The 26989-nt window shown below is 43.8% G+C and overlaps 1 protein-coding gene across 6 annotated transcripts in view; it reads right to left on the bottom strand.

Annotated features, from left to right (window-relative positions):
* Nucleotides 1–26989, bottom strand: part of Qtgal (queuosine-tRNA galactosyltransferase) — a 71725-nt gene that overhangs the window by 33222 nt on the left and 11514 nt on the right. For all 6 annotated transcript variants that reach the window (XM_075989727.1, XM_075989728.1, XM_075989726.1 and 3 more), the window contains exons 4-6: nt 16941–17005; nt 10463–10528; nt 3376–3471 (exon numbers count right to left, since the gene is read on the bottom strand). In XM_075989727.1, coding sequence (XP_075845842.1) covers nt 3376–3471; nt 10463–10528; nt 16941–17005 — 227 coding nt within the window. The remainder of the gene's footprint in view (nt 1–3375; nt 3472–10462; nt 10529–16940; nt 17006–26989) is intronic.

The following is a 26989-nucleotide window of genomic DNA, read 5'->3' as shown; positions in this document are numbered from 1 at the left end:
AGGACAGCCAGGGCTACACAAGAATCGCAGACAGAGAAGGGTACAGGGCATAATCACAGTGACTAACTTTATACATACTGATTCATCTGGATCCTTTTTAAAGAGTAGCCCTTTCTCCAGTGATATGCAAAGTAATGGGATATGAGGCATGGTGCCACACATCAGTGCTGAGGAAGCCTGGGGCCATCCATGACACGACCTTGCTCTCTGTACATCTGTATCTTTAATATTTCTCAACTTCAGAAAAAAATTTTAGACAAGGCATGTTCTGTAAACATGAGCTAAACAAAAGGGTCTGCCCAGTTGGCCCTCCAGCACCTAACACATTACATTAACTAATAAGAGCTCTGCCCCGGTGCTTAAAGCTAGCTCTTGGGAACCCACTCCCTATGCTGGGCTGCCTTGACCAATCGTTTTTTAGGTTTTTTGTTGTTGTTTTATTTTTATTTTACATAAGTTGGTCTTTTGCCAGCATGTATGTCTGTGTGTGGGGTGTCAGAACCCCCAGAATTGGAGTTACAGACTATTTTGAGCTGCCATGTGGGTGCTGTGAATCGAACCTGGGTCCTCTGGAACAGGAGGAGAGGATGAAAGGGAAACTGTCAGTAGGTAAAATAAATGAAAAAAAAATAATTTTTGAAAAAGGAGTTTGTAAGAAGAGCAGGCACTATGAAACTGGTAAGGGTTATGTAAGAAACCCAAACACATGGCAGTCAGTCAGACCCTCCCTTCTGCTAAGATTGACTCTGAGTCTAGAGGGATGTCACTTGATGGGGAAGGGATAAGCGGGGGTCCCTAGCAGCCACCACTAATGTCATACACACGTCTGAAGCATTTACTATTGGAATCCCTGGGCCCAATCTCGGCATATGGCCCAAGAGAAAGAGCCCAGATGGGTTGCTGCAATACCCTAAGGCTTTTGTTACACAAGCCGTCCCAAGGCCTTGTCCAGCTAGGATCCTGTAAGGTAGACAAGACACCCACGCCACGCTCTTGATAACCAGGCCTGGTCTCCCACCCACACTCTGGGAAGAACCAGCAGGTGGCCACTACCACAGATATATCCAAAAGGACCCGTCCAGTCATGACTGGCCCCAGGAAGCACAAGCGAAGGCCTCTGAAGGCTCCTGGGAAGAACCCGGATCTCTCCAGTTCACCTTAGCACTAAGCATCGGCTGAGCAGCTCACTCTCAGAAGCCTGGCCAAGGCCTTGAGAAGCAGCTGGGCAGACCTCTCTGGACAGGTCAGTTTCAGGGTCACAGCACAGCCTTCATTTACAAAAGCAAGCACGGGCGTTATGCCCTTAAATATTCACCCGATTCTCACAGACAGGACTGTGTTTTCTTTCCATTTCCCAGGATCCTAGTCTGTGGACCGAGTTCCTTCTATCTCCTGCTGTCCTGTATAGCTCTTCAGAACATGGACCTGCCACCTGAATCTTAGACGCGCCTCCATCTTAACTAGCTTCCCAATTTTATGGAGTGTCCCCCAATACGTTTCTGATAAATATTTTCTGACTATTTGAATACTTCTTAGAAAAGGTCCGATATACACACACACAATAAACACTGTCAGGTGCAGAATTTTACATTCAGTTTCTATGGGTGGTGGTGGTGGTGGTCAGAAGGCAGAGGCAGGTGGATCTCTGTGAGTTTGAGGACAGTTTGATCTATATGGCAAGTTCCCAGGCAGTCAGGGCTACATAGTGAGACCCTGTCTTTAAAAAAAAATTAATCCAGTCTTTTTTGTTTTTGCTTTTTGTGACAGGGTTTCACTGTTTAGTTCTGGCTGTCCCAGAACTCACTTTGTAGACCAGGCTGACTTTGAACTCAGAAATCCACCTGCCTCTGCCTCCTGAATGCTGGGATTAAAGTCATGCACCACCACTGCCCAGCTTTAATTCAGTATTTTCTATGAGGACTTAAAGTTTAAACCTCAAAGATTAAGGCATCCTACAGTCAGTCAGAAAAGCCTTGGGTCACACCTGGGAAGGAGGGTACGGGACCTTGCATGACAAGTAAGTGAGCAGAAGAGTGGGAATATAGTAAACATGCTTCTTTAAAACTTTTTCTAATATCCAAATTTATTTATTTTTTAACAGCTAAAGCTACTTCTATATTCAAACGTTTTTGTACAAAATAATGGGTTTATAACACTATGTTCACACATATGTATGTATAACACTATATTTCCACACATGTGTCCCTGCACTTTGCTCGTACTCACCACCACCCCATTACTTTCTCTTGGCTCTCCTCTCTCCCAATTTGTTCATGAAGTAGCCAACCCTATTTAAAATAACATCATGTCTGAAACCTTTGCACTCTGGAGGCTGGGGCAGAAGGATCTTGAGTTAGAGGCTAGTCTTGGCTACACAGTGAGATCTTTATCACAACATCTTTATAATAGTAACAATAACAAAGTTTTCAAAATAAAATTTAAAAACATCAAAATTAAAACACAGTTTTCCATAGGCACAAAACCTAACCTCCTAGGGAGAGATTCTGAACTCATGTTGGAAATCCACTATATTGGATGGAAATTGCTCTCAGAAGACATATAACAATGATCTGTGCCCCAGGGCATCCTGATACACTGTGTGCACACTGGTTCCACCGGTGTGGTGTTACCTTCCAGCTCTCACAGGCGGCACAGATGCATGGAACAGTCACAGTCTGCCCAATGTCTGTTTTGCACACATTCAACAATTTAGAGTATATCTTTCTATTCACAGCGTAAAAGCCTGTGACAGCAACATGAAGCCAGGGCTCTGCGGCAGGTGCTGGGCCTTGACTGCCTCTGTACAAGGTGACAAGACATTCTCTGCCTGCCTGAGGGGATAGACAGAGGATCCCATAGAGGAAAACCATAATCATTGACTCCATGATGCCCACAAATCCTCACTCAACAGAATTAGGTCTAAGTCAGTAGCTACTAGGTGAAACTGTGTCTGTCCTCACACCTGCATACCAGAATTATAGCCATCCTTCTACCTACCTCTACATATTCTCTTCATACACAGCCACCCTCTGTCCACTGTCACGGCCACCCTCTGTCCACTGCTAAAGCAACTGTGTATTTGATTCTGGAGCCACTGTGGCTGCCAATGTTATGCTTATCCACCTGGGCCACGTTAAGGACACACTGCAGAGTAAAATGCTTTCTTTGGATTCTGAGCAACCAGTACTTGTGATAATGTCCTACACTGACCTGACCCATCAAAGCTCAAAGCAACTAGACATTGTCTAGTTAATAGTGTGTAGATGACCGAAGTTACAAAGCCCAACCCTGACAGGATATGTCAAGAAGTTGGACATGGTCCCAGAGGACCTTAACCTTGAGCCTATAAAAGATCAAACACCCAGTGGTTGTCACCTGTGTCAACAGCTGATCCGATGTCAACTGGTTGATCCAACGTGTGTATCGCTCTGTAGAGTCTGGGGGGTCTCTCCTCACTTGGCATCCTATGATCTGTGAAAAACAACAACAAAAAGATTTTAAGGTTTTGTAAATAAGCGTGAAATTCAAGGATTGGGGGCCGATTCAAGCAAAAATCCTTGGCATCAGGAGGAAGAGAGAACAGAATGCCGCTAGACAGACCCTTGCTGGTAAGCCACAGCCTCGTGTTGATACACAGACTAACAGAAAAGTGTTAACTTAAGATATAAATGGGGCTGGAGAGATGGCTCAGTGGTTAAGAGCACTGGCTGCTCTTCCAGAGATCCTGAGTTCAATTCCCAGCGACCACATGGTGGCTCACAACCATCTGTAATGAGATCTGGTGCCCTCTTCTGGCATGTGGGCATACATGGAGGCAGAATGTTGTATACATAATAAATAAATAAATCTTTAAAATAAATAAATAAATAAAATGTTAAAAAACAAGATATAAGTGTTAGCCAGAAATACATGTTAAGTGATTGGCCAAGCACTGATTTAAATAATATAGTTTCTGTGTGACTGTGCAGCCGGGAACACATGAACAACCACTGACAACACTCTGACAAGAGTTCTTATGTCACGGGTGGTGGCAGTGAACCTGGGATAAAGCTTCCGTGTTGTGGGAAGAACAGGGTTGGTGTGGGGGTCTGAATGAAAACGGCCCTAATACGTTCAGGCATTTGAATACTTGGCCTCCAGTTGGTGGCACTATTTGGACATGTTTAGGAGGTATGTCACTAGGGGTGGGTTCTGAGGGTTTAAAGCCTTATTCTATTTCAGTTCACGCTCTGCTTCATGCTTGCACTTGAGAATGTGATCCCTCAGCTTCCTGCACCAGATGCCATGCCCGTTACCTGCTGCTGTCTCCCCACCATCACGATCTCTCATAAGCCACAATTAGCTCTTTCTGCCCTAAGTTGCCTTGGTCATGGTCACAGCAACAGAAAAATCACTAGTACATTTGGCGCTGGTTTGCTAGGGGTTGAAGTTCATGCCTCACATAATGAAAAAGAATCGGAGAAACTGCGGTTGAGTTGATGCTCATGCGTAGCTGGGTAGACAACAGTCAGTGAAATTCTACTTAGGAGCAAAGCTCCCACCATATGTATGCTCAAGACTTTGCCCAGAAATATAGTGATTCTTCATTTACATTTTAATAAATAAAGCTTGTCTGAAGATCAGAACACATTAGTCAGTCATGGGCCAGGCAGTGGTGGCACACAACTTTAATACCAGGAGCCACACTATTCAGTCATAGAGGCCGGGCAGTGGTGGTCCATGCCTTTAATACCAGCCCTAAAAAGGAAGATAAGACAGGAACTTGCTCCCTTTTACTCTGAAGATTTCATGGAGGTAGGAGCTCTCTATTGGCTAAGCTGCTTTGCTTTCCTGACCTTCAGGTTGAACCCCAGTATCTTTCTCTGGGTTTTTATGATTTGTGCTACAGTGAAGCTCTTGCTTTGCTAGGTGGGATTCCCTTCTGTATGCTGTGAATACCACTGGCTAATAAAGAAGCTGTCTTGAGCCTATAGCAGAGCAGGGCAGAACAGAGCTAGGCGGGGAAAACTAAACTGAATGCTGGAAGAAGAAAGGTGGAATTTAGAGAAGCCATGGAGCCGCCACCAGAGACAGACAAGCTGAAACCTTGCTGGTAGGCCACAAACCTCATAGTAAAATATAAAATACTGGAAATGGGTTAATATTAGATGTAAGAGCTAACTAGCAATACACTTAAGTGATTGGCCAAGCAGTGATTTAAATAATATAGTTTCTGTATGATTATTTTGGGAGTCTGGGCAGCCAGGAAAAAAAACAAGCAGCCTCTGACTACATATACCCAAAGTGAAAGTAAAGCTTTCATGTTACGGAGTAGATGAGGGTTGGTGAAGCTGTCCTTGGGATAAGGGTCCTACATTACCAAGAAGATGAAGGTCACTGAGACTCTACTTAGGGGTGAAGTCCTAGGTTCACAGGGTAAATGAAGGTTAGTGAAAGACTCGACTTTTGGGTGACCTCTTACCTCACAAGTATCCAGTAAGACCATATAGCTAGGGGGGAATGTGGAATATTCCTTTACACTGTGTGAATATATGTCACTGTGATTGGCTTACTTAATAAAAAAGCTGACTGGCCTATAGCCAGGCAGGATAAAGTTAGGCAGTAGAACTGGACTAAGAGAATGCTGGGAGGAAGAGGAGTCTGAGGCGTCAACAGGAGACACAGAGGAAGCAGAAGATGAAGTTGCCATATTGAAAACAGGTACCACCATGTGGCAGACCATAGATAAGAAATATGGGTCAATTTAAAATGTAAGAGCTAGTTAGTAATAAGCCTGAGTCATCAGGCGAGCTTTATAATTAATAAGTCTCTGTGTTGTTAGTCGGGAACTGGCTGGTAGGAAAGAAAAGTCCACTTATGGGGGAAGCTCCTACCTTACAGGTTAAATGAGGATCAGTGAGACTATAGCTGTAGGAAAGTTCCTGTCTCATCTGTAGGTAAGAGTTCAAAGATATGGATTGGAACGGATAGAAAATATTAGCTCTGCTGTCTTTGAGGCTACTTCCTGAACTGGGGGATGAGAAAGTTTACTCTGTAGAGATAGACCCTGGGAGAGGAAGGCTGGTGGCTCCTCAACTCATCTATACTTAGTGCTTGTGATAGATGTTCTTGTGCCTATTTCTAACATTGAGTTTGATTTCTGGAGCCTACTGGATTCAGCAGACACCCACACAGCCTAAGTACAAGGATTCCAAAGAGAACTATCAGTCATCTAGTGTTTATTTGTACACCATTCACCACCATGCTTGTCTATAGTGGGCCACACAAGTGGGATGATATGATTTTCCTGTCTTCACCCGCTTACCACCACCCTTCCCTCCATGCCTCTGCTCAGGAATCCACTGGGAAGGCCCCTTGTGACAACCCGAGGATCCTGCAGAGCAAGCATGAGGCTTCCTACACTCTCCTATCAGCTCCAGAACTGTTTAGGTTGCAAAGGTTCAGGAGACTGAGGATAGGAATTAATAACAATAATAAATTACATTTAGAGCTTCTAATAATGCCCCAAACATAAAATCCAAGAATTCTGCAGTGATTCAAACAATGGGACACATTATCCCAGCTGCCATGAGGGGTCTTCCCTTACTAAGTAAGTGGTTTTTCTTGTAAATGGCCTCAAGGAAGTAACAACAGGGTAGGGACAGACTGCCAACATTCATTTCATTCCTTCTGAACAAACTAAGCATAATAATCAACATAGCCACCAACCAGCAACTACAGATTAGGACTTCGTAAGCCATGATTTTAAACCCAGAATCACAGTAACCACTTCTTCTCAGGCTAATTTTGTGTTACAGAGCCAACGGTCCTGAGTCAAGAAGAGAAAAGTTCTTCACCAGACTCTAAGGCTGGGAGCAAAACGCAGCACAAGGTTCTCTACTGGATGCTGGACGGAGCATCTGAGAACTCAATGAGGATGAGCAGGAAAAGTCATAATCTAGAACTTTAAGCAATATATTAAAATGCTTTAACTCGTCAAGGCTGATTTAACTATAACAGAAATTGACAGTTTTTTTTTTTTAATTCCTGAACATCTCTAAATACCACAGCTCATTTCAATGAATGAATGGCACAAAAACTGCAGAATTAAGTTCATTAATGCAGCCAATCTGCTTAGTTTTAGCTTTGGGTACAAATGAAAGGGATTAAAACATCTGAAAACAGCTATCTAAAATGTCAATACGTGTTACAGAATTCCTTACATGTTTCCAGCATATATAATATTATAATAACTGGAAACTCTCACTTCTGAGTAAAGCATACAGTATCTTACAGGACAACTGGAGCCCCAGCCCCAGACAGCTTTTCTCTGCTGGGGCAGAGACAGGTTCATGTGCCTTGATTTCAGCACGACCGTCAGGACAGGCAAAGCACAGACGAACATGTCCTACTGAGTCGGGCAGCAAGCAGGCTCAATTCAGAGCAGGGCTTGTCCTTCATCCCCTGACTTCCACAACAAACATCATCTGGCAGGCAGGCACTCCAGAGGAACTTCTGGAAATTCTATCCCTTGTGTTCCCTTCACAGACATAGCACGGAAGTTAATTTTATTCCTAACAAACAGACCACACCAGAAAATTCTCCAGATGATGAGGATACCTGCCAGTATCTCTGGCGACTGGGGTAGCAAACCCTGAACTGTTGGGTGAGACCTAGTGATTCCCACCCTGGGGAGCCAAAGGACAACATTGCCTGATGTAAATGGAGTTCCCATACGCTCCATGACAGCCGAATGCTGCCAGACACTGCTGGCCATCTTCTGACATCTTCCCAATTGAAAGGGGGGGGGGGGGGGGGTTGGAATATTCTATGCTTTTGAACTTTAGAAAAGCGACTTCTAGAGTCTGTGGTCACTGAACACTGTGATTTGTGGCTCTTCAGCTTTGTTTACTCATGACCCTTTCGGGACACAATGAAGGCTACAGATCTTCCTTTCTCTTGCTGAAACACACTGCACACAGAAGTCCTGCACACACCCTGTGGACCCGAGTCCCCCGGAACCTTTGGTAACCATGATGAAGGTGGTTACATTGATGCCCTCTGCTCTGAGGAGGGCAGTGCACATGATCACACACTACTGCCTACATGGGCAGAGTAGCTCGTGTCCCTGCCTTAAAATTCTATAATAGAAGAGGTTCTGAGATCTCCCAGGGTAAAGCTCAACATCTACCCTCTATGCAGACAAAAGTGGCTGAAGCGTCAGAAGCAGCCTCAAAGGTAGGCTGGGTAGGACGGGCTTGGAAAGACTGGTGAGGCAGGCAGAGTAATAGGGACTGATATGGGCACATCCCTACCTGGAACAACTCCCACCCCCAAGAATCACAGAGCTGCCTCAGGGGATATAAAGGTACTATCCTCTGCCAGAGACCTCTCAGGAGCAACCAAGGCATGTCCTCTTATCTTACAGGTGTCCTCCACAGCATCAGCAACCCCAGCTCAGGGCACATAAGTCTTCATAGCTGGGTGATGGCGGCGCACGCCTTTAATCTCAGCACTCAGGAGACAGAGGCAAGCGGATCTTTGTGAGTTCAAGGCCAGCCTGGTCTACAGAGCAAGTTCGAGAGCTAGGACTGTTACACAAAGAAACCCTGTCTCAAAAAACCACAACAAAAAGAATCGGGAACTCCCTACTCCAGGAGTGGGGTCTGAGGTCTGTGTTTGTACATCAGGATCAAAGGGAGGGGAGGGGAGAAATAAGTAAAAGGTGCCGACTTAGTAAAAGCAGAGTTCACACAACAACGCCTGCGGGAGGATAACCAGCTGCCCTAATGGTAAAAGGTTGATCTGATCTGAATGCCTCAACGTATGCTTTGGGAAGGTTGCTTAGTGTCCTTTCCCCTCCGAATGGACCAGTGTAATATGGAAATAAAGGCCACTGTAGTCCGACTTGACTTTACATGGAGTTGAACTCCCTGGTAGGAAGCAACACCCTGTCCTGGGCAAGTGGCTACAAGGCAGAGGAAAACCACTGCATCGTAAAGCAACCAATAGAGAGAGGGACGGAGAGGAGGAGGGGAGGAAGAAAGAAATCTGTCTTTTCTGTTTCAAAGTGACAACGGCTTCCCAAAACGGTAACAGGATAGAAAGACAGTGGACATCAAAGGGACATAGAAAGGAGCCCTTTGCTTAGGAAGGAGTTTTTGCTTGAAGTCTTTCTCTAGTTGAGAGTCAAGAATTCCAGTATAATTGAAAAAAAAAAATCTCCTGTGGAGGTTAACTACATAGGGTCAATTTCTTTTTATTTCAAGTAAGAGTATTATAACATGATAAAGATCATGCTTGAGGCCTAAGCATGCTATTGACCCTGCTGCATTTGGCTACTACTTTCCCTTCTCCAGCTATAAAACGTCAATTTTCTAAGACTCTCACAAGAGTGTAAACTTTGTTTACAGTAAAAACATGTCTTAACTCCCTGTAACCTAATATATAAAAGATTCCTTCAACTCTTCTGACCTATGGTTTTACCTTATTACCCTTTAATCCTGTCCAACGTACCGCAGAAACTACCCTCTCTGATCTCATTTATAAAAGAAACAAAACAGCAAAGAAAAAAGAATTTCTTAGAATCCTTTAAAGAATATAGCTTCAGAAGTCATCAAAATTATATGTACAGTGATTTTGTTTTGTTTTTCAAGACGGTTTCTCTGCATAGCCATGGCTGTTCTTGATAGAACTCGCTCTGTAGACAAGGCCGGCCTCGAACTCAGATCCGCCTGCCTCTGCCTCCCGAGTGCTGGGATTAAAGACATGTGCCACCACGGCCCAGCTATGTATAGCTACTGATAAGATCCTCAAGTGACTCTCTTGAGAAGTCTATACCCGTACTTGGGGGTATGGTATCTTTTCCTAAATACTTGTCTATTAATACTCTGCTTAAATCTATGTTAAAAATCCCTTCTTAATAAACTCCTTTACTTCATATGACTTGTCCTGAAGTTCTTTTCTTTTTTTTTTTTGATATTTTTTTTCAAATTGATTCCTTTTTTTTTAAGATTATTTATTATGTATACAATGTGCTGTGGGCATGTCTGCCTACATGTCAGAAAAGGGCACCAGATCTCATTATAGATGGCTGTGAGCCACCATGCGGTTGCTGAGAATTGAACTCAGGTCCTCTGGAGGAGTAGCCAGTGCGCTTAACCTCTGAGCCATCTCTCTAGCCCAAGAAATCCTTTTCTTTGATGAAATTAAGAATTCTGATCTCACTTAGTGGCGTTCTCTCAAAAGAACACCTTACACTTCTATAGGCAGCAAGGTAGTTTTGCATCTGGTTCCTACTCTTGTTGCCACTCGCCAGAAACACGTTTATACCCTTAAAGGCTCAGAAACATGACGGTCACAAATCTCCCCAATTTGACTGACTATAAACAGTCTTTCTAATCCCAAGGAATAAAATCTCTAAAATAAAAAGACTAGCATTCCATTAAAGATGGCAACAACACAGAAAAGGTGTTGTACTCACACTCGTTGGGTGCTGCACGGCGGCTTCATACTGCAGCCTCACTCTCTGGGGCATCATGACATCGTCCTGTGTAAAGGGCACGTTTTATATTAATACAAAGCAACTCCAACGTAGTAAGAAAGGCACACAGTCCAAGAACACAACGGCATAGGCAACTCAGATGTTCATAAACCAAGCTCTTTGGTCATCAAAGAAAAGCAACTATGTGACTGGTGGGAAAAAGAATTCTGGCAGTCAAAGTGTAGCTCAGGATGAAGGTGCAGATTTCCTAAGACTTAGCACTGTTACCAACTGCGTAGAAAAGGTCCTCTATCCAAGTTAGATTTGGACAGCACTTTCCAGACATGGAACATCCAAGTCAAAAATTTCAAATGGAGAAACAAGCTACATCCAATATTATTCTCAAAGATCACTCAGTGGGGAATGCAGTCACAGCTGCGCTGATCAGCAAATCCAGGACAAAAAACAGATACAGTATCACTTCACATACTTAAATTCAACAGTAGGAAAGTAGACCATGTTACTTATTAAGTGCATACATAATAAAAAAAAAATAAGGAAAAGAAAGGACCATGGAGCCCCAAAAGCCCACTGAGGTCACTCGGAACAGGAAGTTGCTGGAAGCTGTGGTGATATTTTTGATATTTTATTTGTGATCTAACAAAATGTGCCCGAAGATCAGAGTGTGGAGCTAAGCCACTAGTTTGCCATAGAGGCCAGACAGTGGTGGCACACACTTTAATCCCAGCACTCGGGGATGCAGAGACAGAGGGATCTCTGTGAGCTCAAGGCCACCCTGGGCTACACAATACTGATCCAGTCTAAAAGAAAAACAGAGCCAGGTGGTGGCTCACACCTTTAATCCCAGCACTAGGAAGGTGGAGAGAGGAATACAAGGTGGTGGGAGGAGATAGGAGCCCAATACATTCAGTCTGAGAATTGGTGGGGACAGGATCATGTCCACTCTGGTCCGAGGATTTGGTAGAGGTAAAAGGTCTCTCTAGTGGCCGGCTCCTTTCCTTCTCTGATCTTTCAGCATTCACCCAATATCTGACTCCGGGTTTTTATTATTAAGAATAGTTAGAATTTGTGCAGCAGGATGCAACATCGTGGCTGATTCCTGAGATGCTGGCAATAGGAAGCTCCTTATATATGTTCCACAATATAAGGTTTTGTGCATTTTCCTGCAGGAATGCTTCACTTCATAGTAAAATAAGGTATTTTCAGAGGACGAATAATCAACAAAGATTTAAATATTTAAAAGGGTGTGGGAGTAGGTGACAGGGGAAATACTTATAAAATAATGCCACAATAAATGGACCAGAAATTAAGGGGCCACTTGCCACTCTGGCCTCCTTATGCCCATAAACAAACAGATAAAGAAATGAGTTAGGGTGCATGCGAAGGTGGCTGATCCAGACTCCTGGAGGATGCAGATGACTTCTCTACAAAGGACTAGGAAGTATAGAATGCAGGAAATTTCTTAAAGAGTCTCTTGGGGGGCTGGAGAGACGGCTCAGAGGTTAAGAGCATTGCCTGCTCTTCCAAAGGTCCTGAGTTCAATTCCCAGCAACCACATGGTGGCACACAACCATCTGTAAATGGGGTCTGGTGCCCTCTTCTGGCCTGCAGGCATACACACACAGACAGAATATTGTATACATAATAATAAATATTTTTTTTAAAAAAGAGTCTCTTGGTTTGATCGTGGTCTGTGATTAAGGCTAATAAGAAATCACAATAGCACGATTCAGGCAGCATGACGAATGGCCCAGACAGTTTCCAGAATAAAGGTGTTAGTCACCTTCCAGGCAAAGAAGCAACTCCACGGAGGGGCTTCATAAACGATTATGAGACAGAGAATTATGGACGGAGACAGAAAGAATTGCCTATTGCCAACACTTTGGGGATCTGCTTTGATGCTGCTTCCAGCAACTTCCTGTTCCGAGTGACCTCGGTTTGGGCTTTTGGGGCTCCACTGTCCTTTCTTATTTTTTTCATTATGTATGCACTTAATAAACAACGAAGTCAACTTTCCTAGGGTTGAATTTAAGTATGTGAAATGATACTGTATCTGTTCTTTTGTCCTGGATTTACTGATCTGAGCAGCTCTGCTTGCATTCCCCACTACATGGACTTTGAGAGCCGTTATAATAACTATGACCATGTGACCAATTACAGAAATGAGGCTATCAAAGTTCCAATACATTTCCACCTTATTTTGTTACAAACACATTAGGTAAACATCTTTGTTTCCTTCCTTTCATTCCCCTATTTCAGTTTTGGGTACATCAACTGAAGACTAGGACTCTCTGACGAAGAGACTGTATATGTTCAGTCATAAGCAGCACAGCCGCACAGTGTATTACAGAACCACCTAACTCTGGCTGGACCCAGGTGTTGTGGAAGGAGAGGTGTACACACGCCATGTTATCAAAGGGTGGACACACACATGACGATTAATTCTATGTCTTGACTTGACTGGCCTAAAGGCTGCCCGGAAAAGAGGCAAGATGCTTATGTCTGTGAAGGTGGATCTGAGAGAAAGAGAAGCACTTTTATCAGTGGACTGAGACCAATTCTCCCATCCTCCTCTCTTGCACACACGCATACACATGACCACACCCTCCACCCCACCCCCACACACAGACACACACACACACACACGACTTTACTGTTCAACTTCTGGTTTCTTCCTAATACACATGGAATTAACCAAGACTCTAATTTTACAGTTTAGGGGAGCTATACAAAAAGCACAAATGGTCAGTACTGCTTGGCTCTCAAGAGCCTAAAGAACATTCAAATATGATTTCTACCACTTCTGCTGTTCAGAGTCAACAACTACAGTAAGAGCAAAGAGAGAATGAAATCAATACACTCACTGGCCTGGCCAAATGGCTGAGAAGCTAAGGAAGATGAACAGAGACTCAATCCAAAGAGTTAACAGAGAAGCAGGTACTAAACTTTACAGACCACGGTGACCAGTAATATAAATAGGTCTTTTCCTGAAGCCACCAGAAAAAGAAGGTAGCCCAGAGGCTAGAGAATGGAAAGTTTTGTTTTGTTTTTTTTAATGAAAGCAAAGGAGAACTTCAATAAAGAGTCAGAAGTGTTGCTGCAGGGGACGGTTTCCCCTTCAAGGAAGTCAAACTTGACCTGCTGGCTCCCACTCCCTCTGTGGGCAGGACCACTCTGATCGGTTAATAGGAATCAGCTGGCACTTGGACTGTAAAGGAGAGACTAACAGGCCAAATCCAAGATGCTGTCAGCACCAACCGTGAAAGCAGAGTGCATTCATCTCAGGGCTCATGCCAAGGAATATTACCTGGAGTTCTCAGTGAGAAGATGATTTGAACCATCATTACCGGCATTCCTAGATGTGCATAAAATTCCCAGAGGGGCTGAAATTCCACAATTATGAACAGGCAATCACCACTATGGAATGAAGGGGCAGTCTGCGAGAAGAAATTGGAAGCCTCATAGAATGAGTATTTATGGGCTGGAGAGACAGTCAGGTGCTCTGTGTTTCTAAAAACTTGAGTTCAGTTTCTAGCACCAACATATCAAATGGCTTACAGCCACCTGTAACTCCAGCTCCTCAAGACCCAATAGCCTCTTTTGGCCTCCTTGGGCAACTATACCATGATGTGTGTATATACACACACACATACACACACACAGGTTTTTTTTTTTGGTTTTTTTTTTGGGGGGGGGGTTGGTTTTTTTCGAGACAGGGTTTCTCTGTAGCTTTGGTGCCTGTCCCGGAACTAGCTCTTGTAGACCAGGCTGGCCTCAAACTCCCAGAGATCCACCTGCCTCTGCCTGGGGCGTGTGCCACCACCGCCCGGCTACACACACACTTTTTAACTTTACAAAAGCATTAAGTAAGAATGAAATGCTTTTCCATTCTGACATAAAAATAGCTGGTGAAATCCTGCTAGTCAGGAGAACTGAGAATAAATGATAGACAGGCTTCCTGTGAAGTCTGAGCGAGATATGCTTAAGTGCAGAAAGGCCTTGGGGACGCCAACAAATGCTACTGAGGACACACACACTAAGTCTGCCTGAGTTTGGCGTTTGGATGGGATGTGAAAACTTAGGAAGAAAGTTCCTGGTCAGGCATAACCTTGTGGACTGAACTATGGAGGACTAATGTACAATCCCAGCCACCTCCTGAGCCTGTTCTGAAAAACAGTTTTTGGCAATTTACATACGCCAAAGGGCTTGTAAGTCCACAGCACTCCAACCTGTTAGGTTTTCCCTATCAGTGCTGTCAGGCCCTGACCCGCTGGAGCCTCAGAAAGTGAGTCTGACCGACAGCTGGCTTCCTCCCCATGTGGTTCAGTCTCTCTGCAAAGGTCCTGTCTGTCCAACTCCAGGACCTGTGGTTCCTTCCCGGAGCTTACGGGATGTCAGCATACCAGACAGATAGCAGCACAGCAAATCACAGGCAATCCACTGTATTCCGTGGGCCAAGTAAAATGCACTGGCCCAGTGACTATTCCTCAAACCAGAAGCTCTCCTACATGTTACCTCCCTTCCTCTCAAACTACACACATAGCCTCCCATACAGCAACAGCCTATAAACCTGGGATCACTTTAGGCTGGAAGTAACCGCGAGTGTGCTGGGCTTCCCCCATCGCTACGATCCGTCACATATCTATGGTCTTACTTCATCTCTTTCAGTTTGTTCCATCCAAAGAACCCTGAGGAGGATGAAGCAGCCCTGTCCTCAGCCCTGCAACTCTGCAGGCCTCTGCTAGGATTCGCCATCCAATGCAGACCTTTATCTGGAGTAGCATGGATCCCGGGCTATAGGCTCATACCCCTGAAGAAGATAGCCAATTCGGATGCCATGCTATTTGGCTACACAAATGGGGAGTTGCCAAGTGCTAGGATTAAAGGCGTATGTCACCACTGCCCGGTTTTTAGGTGGACTCCTGTTATAAAATAACACGAGTCCACCTAAATTATAGACACACTCACATGAAAATTTGTAGTTCCCTGCATGGAGCTAGCTATAAGGCAAGAGAAAACTAACCAAAGAGACAATTGTGAGATATGAGACACAGGTCCCAGTTTTCCCTCCCCTTCTTGTCTGTCATGGCTTCCAGAGCTAGTTACACACAGGCTCAGAATGAACAGCTTGCTTTCTGTTTTCAGCTTAAGGGAACAATTAAGCACGTGAAGGTGGAGCCAAAAACTTGAGGGTAAAGCTCAGTAGAGCAGCAGTCCACATGGATCTTTTCTGCCAGACACACGCACTGGGCCAAAGACAGCGACAGTCCCCACTTGCTTCCTAAAGCTGAAGTGGGTTCTGCATGGCTAATACCAAAGCTGTTTTATAAATAACTTCAGCCTAAAACAGACAGGTCAAATACAAAAATCACAGAGACACTTCCTCGTCCAACTGGCAACATCTGCCTTCAACAAGTTACAAGCGTGCTGTCTAAATACAATAAAGATAACACTATGCAGAACTCTGACTTCAAAATGTCAGACCTCCCAAGGTAACCCTGTGGGTCAGTTCTCCTCCATCCCTTGCATGAAAGGGAGGCTACATCTCCTGGCCTATGTGACCTTCCTACCTCCATGGACCTGGAGTAACCAATGAGAGACAGAAACAAAACTTGTAACAGCTGTATAAACCAGTGGCCAACATATCATGGGCCCTGGTATGCATGTTTCTAAGAAGCCAGGGACCCAACGTATGGAATAATTTAGATACATAAAAGTTGTATTTGTTTAAGACAAACTGATTTGCTTTGCTTTAGTCTGTCAGGGTTTCTAAGCACAGCACAATTTGTATACAGTCTCTGTTCATCTGCTGCAGCTAAGTGTCCTATTCCTGAGGATGCCCCATAAAGGTGACAGTTCTGACGGTCTGCTAGTGTTCTCCATCAGTGCTCAGCACACAGTAACCAGCTTCTAATTTCTGTTATAATAAACAATTGTGAAAATCAGGAGTCAAGAGCACAAGCATTTTAAGTTCTTGAATAAAATATACAATCACGCTAGCAGTGTGGTCCCAATTCACACTGACATTTTGAAAACTTACTTTGTGGAAGTATCTTGCTAATTTAATCTGATTACAAATTAAAAGTTTAATATAACTTTGACTGATTTGAAATTCTGTGTAAGTCTACCTGTCACCGCTAGGTCCACTCCTGACCCCCACCCACGAATCCGCTTCATATTTCCTGTTTCCATGTTTTTAATCTCTTAAAATCATGCTTGCTAGTACTGTGCTTATGTTAATGTTGTTTATATTCTGTGGTCCTGTTTCATATTTGTAAATGATCTTACTTAGTGTTAATTGTTACGGCAGCGTATAGCAACAACCTATTAAACTTAACTTTTGAGATTCATCATAACGTGTCGACAAATTTATTTTTAAGAACCATACTAAAATTCACAATCATTATTTGGTCAATATTACACAAAGCCATTATCAACAAAACAGGGAGTTACTTACTGAATCCAAAAAGCAAAGGTAAGACCCGGTGCTCTGTGCGATTGCTTGGTTTTTAGAATATCCAACTGTTAGGAGAAAAAAAAAAGAGAGAAAATAGCTCTTTTAGAATTCAACGTTCAAGAGCATAAAACTATATTTTACACCCCAAGAAAGCTAAGGTCACTTCACACTACTAGAAAAACTTTAGATATAATTTTGAAGGAATGAAAGGAAGGTAAAGAGAAAGTAATGCCCATGCTCACTGATGACAGCAGAGAATGCCAGGAATAAGTGACGACAGGCACCTAGAACAACACTAAAGTAAAAGTAAAAAATCCTTGGGGAGAGTCTAAAAGTCTGCCTGCTTACGTGTGACTGGTTGGCAAATACCTCAGTTTGAATACTTCAAGGATGGCTAGCTGTGTCCCTCGTGAGATGAGGTGACTGCTAACGTCTGTGACACCTGAGTGTGTCCACCCAACCCAGGTCATTGCCCAGGCATGAAGATTCAGCTCTGACTGCAGCAAATGCTGATTACTACAGACCCAACAGAACTTTATTTAGTCATGATTAGTCATCCTAAAAGCCCACAGCTGGGGTTAGTAAATGCATATTATAAAAAATAAAGAAACAACTTATTTGACAGTGGAAAGAGGCCAGGATCTCACACAGAATCATAGGTGATCCTTACTGTACTACTGAGCAAAGAGTTCAGACCTAGAGCAGAGATTGCAGGGGACAGAGAACTCAGAGCAAAGAGGTTCTTCTGGGCTTAAGAGCTAGGAAAGTGCTTGTCCTGGATGGAGAGGCCAGGTTAGCCTGGGCTTCAGGGGCTGGCAATGTCTTATCCCCAGGGGATAGATATTAAAGTATATATATTATAAAGTTTCCTTCAAAGATATTACATCTGAGACATAAAAACCAAAGCAAACAAAAAAATCCACAGTGACAACTAAAAGTGCTGAAAACGCACAAGAGTTTGGAAGATAAAATCACCACAGAGAGCATTACAGAGAGAACTGTGCTATAACTGATATAAATACGAAATGGAAAATGCAGGGCAAACACTGGAGAGTACCTGGTGACTTGGGTGCAGCCGTGATTTGGATGGAAGAACAAACCACTTCTGGAGGGGCTGACAGTTGGGCTAACGCAGCTCAAATTTGCCCTATGGGAAGGACAGTTGCAAAGGCTTGGAAATTTGGGGCCCCGTGCAGAAAGGGACAGGAGCTCAGCCTGGGTGTTAAAGGCAGATCCCTTAAAAGGTGTTCAGTCCAGAAGAGGGCACTAATGGGGCTTTAAGGAACGAGAACTCTACTGGAAAAGAGACGACCAACACCTGAATCACGTTAACCACATCGTTACAAGTCTTGATGCCACTGTGAAAAGTCACGTAAAGCAAAACAGGTGTGTACAGAGTTGAGATAATAAATCTCTTTGGCATTTGAAGTTAAGACAAGCTGAAGAAAGTTGTCAGTCCTGAGGGAACACCACCCTAACATGCATTTAGAGCTAACTATGACACTCTCGACTTTCCGCTATAAGAAAGGCCTCTTAGACAGGGTCTGTTAATACAAAAGAATTGCACCTCCCTCCCCCTCCCCCCCAAGGGGGAGGGGAATGATATGACTCAGAAGCAAGACAAAGACACGGGAAGCTGCCCCGTTCACTCACGCCCCCAAGATCCAACCCAAAGCAGCATCTTTCCACAGGGTTCATACCAAACAGCAGTTTAATTTCTACCCTTAATCCCTAGAATTTGGCCTGTCCAAACCAGTTAGCAACGGCACCAGATTCTGATGAACTATAGGCATAAATAAAAGCAAAGGGGGAAATGACCAAGAAAGGTAACGTGATGCCTCCTACTGTGAGATAGGTTTGCCACCACCAGGAAACTCCAGCCATCCCTGTGGCTCAGGGCAAGCATGCAGGATAAAACCCTCCCGAGAACCTCAAAAATAAGATGACACTCCTCACAAGCACACTGAAATTAACAGAATTCTGCTACAAAAGTTGCTTAAAGAAAATCAGATCTCAAGAAAAACTGAATCCGTGTAATGCTGGAAGATTCTCACAATGAATCTTATGTTTGGCAAAGACAAGGAATTTGCTCTAATATTACAGCCTTGAAGAAAGTCAAATGTTTGTGCGTGGGGGTTCCATGTTTGGGGAGGCCAGTCCCTTTGTAAGGGCAGCTGGTTGCCATGGTTCCAACAGGAAAAACCTAGCTCCATGGAGATATTAACATTCCTCACTCCTGGAAGAGGAGCAGTGGGCTGTGGTTCACTCTGCCCTTAGTAAAAAGTCACATGATGAAGTGCATTCCTGTTGTTACGAGAATGTAACGAAAAAATTAGTCCTCCCCACTGCAAATAACCCAGCATTCCTGAAAACAGAACCTTCGAATTTATGCTAGCTAAAGATGAAGGTAACACGTTCTACTTAACACATTACAGGAAAACATGTCTTTCCTAAGAGCCAACTAAATTCCACTGTGCCATACAGAACTGCCATGAATTCTCATTCACTTCCCACAGACAATAATGAGGTGATGTCATCTCCCAGCACTTTACCTAGGGTCCTTCGTTCTATAATGTCCTTGTCATAGACAGATGCATTCAGATACAATGACACTCAGTGACAAGCCATTTGTGTTTTATGAAAGACAAAACCTGTTTTTACAGTGGTGACAATGAACATCAGTACCAAAATGCTCTTTCCATTCAATGACAGAGGTTGCAAAACCCCTCTCTTAAGTATTCCAAGGAATATTTAGTTTCAAAAACAAATTCATTATTTCAGAATTTCAGAAGTTGAAACGTATATTCTGTGATAACCTATACATAGTTTTCTACTTCAAAGATAATAAAACTAGAAAATAATTTCCAGAAGATATTAAGATTTTCCAGACGTTAGGGTTGGATGAGTGGGGATAAGAGCCTGCTGGAACTGTACCACTTCAGATGTTACCATCTTCTGTGTGACAAGGTCTCTCGCAGACCTGGATGTCACCAAACAGGCTCAGTTGGCTGTCCCGGGATCTGCTCGTCTCCAAACAAGCCACCACACCCAGCTTTTTGACACAAGTTCTAGGAATTAAACTTGGGGCTTCATGCTTGTAAGACAAATGCTTTACAGACAGAGCTGTCTCTTCTGCCCTAGGAAGTAGTTTTATTTAAATTCTGTCTTAAGAACTGTTCACGCCATTCTGCTTCCTCAAACAGCCATGATGACGCAACACTTGGGTTTGTCTTGACAGAACAGGTTCAGCTGAGTCTTGGCAGCTGACCTCAGCTACTTACATCTACCCTGTACTTCACCCAGAATAACAAACACAAGTGAACTAAACAGCGGGGACAGAAAAAGGAAGTAACATCAGCAGGGCAGGCTTTCAGACTGGGAGGGTGTGAAGTATAAACTCCTTTCAGAAAGCTAGCAAACCATTTCCTGAGGACTGAGCTTGGCCTAAGGTCCTGAAGACACTGTGGCCCAGTATTCCATGCTACCTAGATGTCTGGATATTGGGAGGGAAACCATGACAGCCCCAGCCAAGAATGAAATAAGAACTGTGTAAGCTCATGGTGATATACACTCTAAAAATCGAGTAAAGCAAACACGGTAGCAAAGGCCTATAATACCAGAAGGCTGAGGCCGGAGGGCTGGCTACTCAAAGCTGATGCCACCTTGGGCTACATGATGAGAGGTAGTGGGGAAAGAAAGGGAGGAAACATCACTAGGTGACCTGAGGCCACAGGACCATCATTATCATCCATATTATTATCCATGTTCCTGAAAGCAATCATCGGGACGCAACACTAGCAGAAAGGAGCCGTGCAGCACCAGGTTGGTAATGGCAAGGTTTGTCTCTTCCTCTTATTCCTCTTCCTGACAGCCACCAGATTGTAACAAGTACACCCACACCACCTGTTCCCTCCACCTTCCATCCACACAACTGTACCCCAAAGTCTCAAAAGGAAGCTGTTGAGAGACCAGGCTTGGATCTAAGTTGGTCCTAGCAGCAGCAGGTCCTAGGCACCCAGGCTGTCACAAGTTTTCTAATGGGAACCCTGCCTGCTCTCAGAATACACTAGAGCTGTATGAACTACCCCCATCTGGACAACATAAACAAAATGGGAACTGTGTGTGTGTGTACTGGTTTGACACCCAACTTGTCATAAGCAAGAGAAAAGGGAACTTCAACTGAGAAAATGCCTTCATCAGATTGGCCTGTGGGGCATTTTCTTGACTGATCACTGATGTAGCTCAGCCTACTGTAGGTGATACCCCTGGTCAGGTGGTACTGCAGTGTATAAGACAGCGAACTGCTGAACCAGGAAGTACAAGTAGGTAAGGAGTGTTTCTCCATGGTATTTGCTTTAATTTCTGCCTCTAGGTTCCTACTTTTGAGTTCCCGCCCTGACTCCCTCAGTGATGGACTGTATGTTATAAGGTGAAATAAACCCTTTTCTCCCCAAGATGTTTTTGTTGATGGTATTCATCATAGCAACAGAAACTTGGCTAAGACAGCATGCTACTCTTGATATTTTAGAGCAATGGCTTTCAACCCTAAGTTTTTCTCAGAGGTCCTGGAATACTTCTACCACTTCCAGTGCTGAAACAGGACTCTATTCCAGACAGACGCTGTGAGAACATCTTAGGCAAGACTTGGGTACCAGGTGCTTTAAAGTATCACAGATGTTCCAAATGCAGCCACACTGGATACAAGTAACCATCTCTCCGCAAGTAACTTACCAGCTCTACACCTGAAGCAAAAAAAAAAAAAAAAAATAGTGCAGCAATGGTAAAATGGCTTAGTGGGTAAAGGTGCTTGCCACCAACGCTGAGGATCTGAGTGTAGTCCCAGAATCCATAAGGCAAAAAGACAGCATCAACCTCCGACTACACACGTGTGCCCTCACACTCACACCCACTCACACCATAAAGTTAAAAAAAATTAAATTTTCGGCCGGGCGGTGGTGGCGCACGCCTTTAATCCCAGCACTTGGGAGGCAGAGGCAGGCGGATCTCTGTGAGTTCGAGACCAGCCTGGTCTACAAGAGCTAGTTCCAGGACAGGCTCCAAAACCACAGAGAAACCCTGTCTCAAAAAACTAAAAAAATAAAAAATAAAAAAAATTAAATTTTCTATTAACAAGAACTAGCCAAAAAAGATCCATCTGTCACTACAGATGACCTGACCTATCCCTTTTCTAATCTTAAGCACTGTATGAGGCACACTATTGTAGGATATTTTACTCTCTTGGCTTTTTAGGGGGCCTGCCACCCAGTTCCCAAATAAATAAACATTGGCTTATTATCACTTATGAACACCCAGCCTTAGCTTGGCTTGTTCTTTCCAGCTTTTCTTAAATTATCCCAACTACCCTTTTGCCTCTGGGCTTTTATCTTTCTCTATTTCTGTATACCTTTCTTTGCTTCTTTCTCCATGGCTTGCTGTGTAGCTGGGTGGCTGACCCTTGGGGCCCTCCTCTCCTTGTTCTCTTTCTCTTACTCCTCCTCTCTCCGCCCACAGGTCTCCTTCTATTTCTACTCTCTGCCTACTAGCCCCACCTATCCTTGCTCCTGCCTTGCTATTGGCTGTTCAGCTCTTTATTAGACCATCAAGCGTTTTAAACAGGCAGAGAATCACAGCTTCATAGAGTTAAACAAATGCAGCATAAACAAAAGCAACACACCTTAGAATAATATTCCCCAACAGCACACTCTCCAAATTTAGAGTCCCTGACTTATCACATGAGAGGAAAGACTACATGGAAAATCATTCAACCTTGAAAATGAAGGGAAAGATGAACAGCAACCTTGATCCAAATCAGAATATTTTAAAAGTGAAAGTATTAGCTACATTTTAAGGTATCTTTCAAAGAAGATATCTTTAAAATAACGAGACTCTGGGGCCAAGTAGTGGTAGCGTATGCCAGTACTTGGGAAGGCAGAGGCAGGCGGATCTCTGAGTTTGAGGCCAACCTGGTCTACAGAGTGAATTCCAGGATAGCCAGAGCTACACAGTGAAACTGTCTCGAAAAACAAAAAAAAAAATAATTAAAAAAATAAAACAAGAGTCTGGATGCCACATTAGAAGGTAACGAGTTGGGTCCTTTACAATTATGAGAAAAATTATTTTGCCACTAGAATTCTTTGTCCAGCCAAACTAAGTATGACTTAAAAAGGCACTGCAGACAAGTAGGAATCTTAAGTACATTACCATTTATACCCCAGGCACAAAGATTACTTTAAATAGTAGTTTCAGAAAACTGAAAAGGAACATGTAAGAAGAAAAAAATTTCAAAGGGAAATGAAGGCAAAACAGCATGTGAGTAGAAACCAATGCCACAGAAACAATATGGTCCAAGGCTCTAGGAGGTTCTAACTTTCAGGAAATCCAGCCCCAGGGTAGCTGCGCCTTCTGATTCAACACCAAATACATTATGCTGTGAGTTGCATATTTACAATACTGTCAACACCGCTTTTATAAAGTCTGCTTGCTGGAATCTACCTACTGGCAAAACAAGTAGCATAAGAGTTTCAGGATAATAGAACCTCAACAAGCTTCTAAGATGTAACTATATCATAATAACAATGGGTCTAAGGAAGAAAGAATAGATTGTAACTTACCAAAACATACATTTATTTGTAAAAAAACAAGTAACTGGGAGGGGTCACTGGGAGGAAGGCAGTTGCTGGCCACTATTTAACTTGGCAAAGGTGTGTTTGTTACATTTGTTTGTGTTGTGGACTATTACTTTAACTATGTAAAGCTGTGCTACATTTGTTTATGCTGCATCTGTGTAACAATGTAAAGATGTGTTTCTTTGCCTGCCTAAGGCATCTGGTAGTCTAAAAAAAAAAAAGCTAAATGGCCAATAGCTAGGAAGTAGAGGGATAGGCCGGGCTGGTGGACAGAGAATAAATAGGAGGAAGACTCTAGGCTCAGAGAAAGTGAAGAAGAGAGAACAAGAGAGAAAATAGGGAGACTCTTGGGGCCAGCCAGTCATGGAGTAGGACATACAGAATACAAGAAAGGTAAAAAGCCCCAAGGCAAAATGTAGATGGCGAGAAACAGGTTGCAATAAGTTTTAAGAGCTAGTGGGACAAGCATAAGGTAAGGCCGAACATTCATAACTAGTGAGAAGTCTCTGTGCCAAGATTTGGGAGCTAATTGGTGGCCCAAAAGAAAGCCGGATACAGGTGTATGGTGGGACAGGTGTATGGTGCAGTAAGTCTCTTTCACATCCCAGCTTCTAGCTGGCTACCAAGTGATCACTTGCTTCCTTCCAAGTCAGGAGCAGTCAGGACTCTGCCATCATGAATGTGACTTCATATTATCCTTCTAGATTCCTCATGCCAAGCAAAATACCAAAGTAAAAATTAGGAAATAAAAACCAAAACAAAGCCGGGTGGTGGTGACACACGCCTTTAATCCCAGCACTTGGGAGGCAGAGGCAGGCGGATCTCTGTGAGTTCGAGGCCAGCCTGGTCTACAAGAGCGAGCTCCAGGACAGGTTCCAAAACTACAGAGAAACCCTCTTTCGAAAAAACAAAACAAACAAACAAAAACCAAAACAAATGTATACTATCTAATCAGAATTAAATTATCTATGTAAAAAGTCCATGATAGTGTGTGAAGATCTAACAAGAGGTAGAGGAGAGGAGGTGGTGGTTTAATAAAGTTGCTAATCTCACCCCAGGATTCTAAACTGTATAAACTGGGTAAGAAGAGGGCTGTACAGCCAGAGTCCTTCAGGGAATTCACTTCCCACCTGTACACAAAAGGGAAATGGACTTCATGGAAGGAGAAGTAAAGACGGAAAAGAAAAAAAAAAGAAAAGAGAAGGGGAGAAGGAAGGGAGGGATACAGTAGATAGGCAGAGAGCGTCAAGATGGCTGGGGGAGGGGCACCCTCAGGGGAAGAATTGGAGCCAATAAAGAGGCATGAAGAGAAATCACACTTGTGTTAATCAGAGCCACCTGCCAACATTCATGCTGCCAGAAAAAGACGTAAGATCTATCTAAAAGGATCCATCGACCATGACAATCACTACAAGAAATGTTTTCAGAAGTCCTTTAGGCAGAAGAAAAATAGTAAGATGGGAATCTGCATCTATATGAAGCAAAGAAGGACACTGGGAAAAGGCATATGGGGAAATATGAAAAATGTTCATACCCTTTTCACAGAGCCATAGCTAAATTAGTGACAACATGCTGTGGATTCACAACCACACAAGACGAAGTGTAAACGTGTGGATTCATGTTAGCAGAGGCCAGAGGGCAATGTGTAAGAAAGAGCACACACTCTAGGTCCTGACTCTCTGGTGCACACACTCAAAGGGAGGTTGCAGCTGTTAAGGCCAGCCTGGTCTACAAGAGCTAGTTCCAGGACAGGCTCCAAAGTTACAGAGAAACCCTCTCTCAAAAATAACAAAACAAAACAAAACAAAAAATCAGTCTCTTTAAAATAGCCAGTTTCTTTTAAAATTCAAAGTCTCTTAACTGTGGGGTCCTGTAAAAATCAAAAATAAATATTTTCTTACTGCAAGAGGGAACAATCAGGGCACAGTCACCATCTGAACAAAGCAAAACCAAACCCCCACAGTATAACTATCTCGATATCCAATGTCCAGGATTGATTCACGATCGTTTGTGCTCCTCCAATGGGCTTGGGTCACGTCTCTGACTCTGCCCTTTGCATCACACTTAACGCATCTTCTAGGCTCCAGCTGATTCCACTCAACCACTGCTGCGGTTCTTGGTGGTTGTCTCCAAAATGCTGAAGTCTGCTGCTACAACTGGGCTGCATCTTCACCAACAGCCTCTCCTGGAATCTCTTCAAGGACTCCAGCCCTGCCACACAATGTCAAGCCTCAGTTGCTCTCTATGTCCCCTTCATGCCTTCAAAACCAGGACCACCTTGGATGACTCTAACGCTATGAAGTTCAGCCACCGGCCCGAGTAAAACCTTGGCAAAACCTGTACGTCAGCTTCTCTGTGCTGACCCTGAGCAAACACGTCCCATAAGACTTCACCTCAGTGATGCTGGTCTCTTCTTAATCAGCGGATTCCTCAGCCCCGAATGACCAACATCCATTGTCCCAGCAGAGCAAAGGTTTAACTTTAACGTTTCTGGTTCCTTGTTAATCACAGCCGATTCTTCAGCTCCTGCTGACCAGACACCGCAGATGCTTCACACGAAAGGCCTAGTAGAGTCTCTAAACTTCTCTCGGAAACCTCACAGGCCAGGTCTCCATCTTCTGCACTGTTCTTGACATTCTCATCTTCCCAGCTCCCACAGAACAGCCCGCTGAGCTCTCAACACTCAATGGCTTTCTAGACCAAAGTTCCAAAGTCCTTCCACAACCCTTCCCAAATCAACATGGTCAGGTCTGTCATAGCAATACCCCACTAGGGTTACTATTGCTTTGATGAAACATCATGACCAAAAGCAATTTGGGAAGGAAAGGGTTTATTTGGCTTACACTTCCACATCATAGTCCATCGCTGGAGGAAGTCGGGACAGAAACTCAAGCAGGACTGGAATCTGGAGGCAGGAGCTGATACAGAGGCCATGGAGGGTGCAGTCTACTGGCTTACTCAACCTGCTTAGACCACCAGCCCAAGGATGGCACAATGGACTGGGCCCTCCCCATCAATCACTAATTAAGAAATGCCCTACAGCCAGAACTTATGGAGGTGTTTTCTCAATTGAGGTTCCCTCCTTTCAGATAACTCTAGTCTGTGTCAGGCTGACATAAAACTAGCCAACATAATCTTTCAGGTAACTCATATCAAGTTGACATGAAACTAGCCAGTTCACACACTTCTCATCCTGGCCCAGCTACCTGGAATAAACTAAGTCCCGGGTGAACCGGCTGAGAACTAAGAACTCCTGAATGATAATTGGATGCTCCCATCTGTTTCCCAGGCCCATAGAATGAAGCTCTTTCTATCTTGACAGTAGTGTCCCTAGAAAACTGGGGGCCTTGGGTGTCCTGATCTTGGCTTGTAGCACAGAGCTGGCATCCCATGGGGAGAGACAAGCTGAGGTGACATCAGGGA

Source organism: Microtus pennsylvanicus, chromosome 11 (genome assembly GCF_037038515.1).
Source record: "Microtus pennsylvanicus isolate mMicPen1 chromosome 11, mMicPen1.hap1, whole genome shotgun sequence".
NCBI lineage: Eukaryota > Metazoa > Chordata > Mammalia > Rodentia > Cricetidae > Microtus > Microtus pennsylvanicus.
Note: the sequence above shows the minus strand (reverse complement) of the source record. Positions and strands in the feature narration are given on the sequence as shown.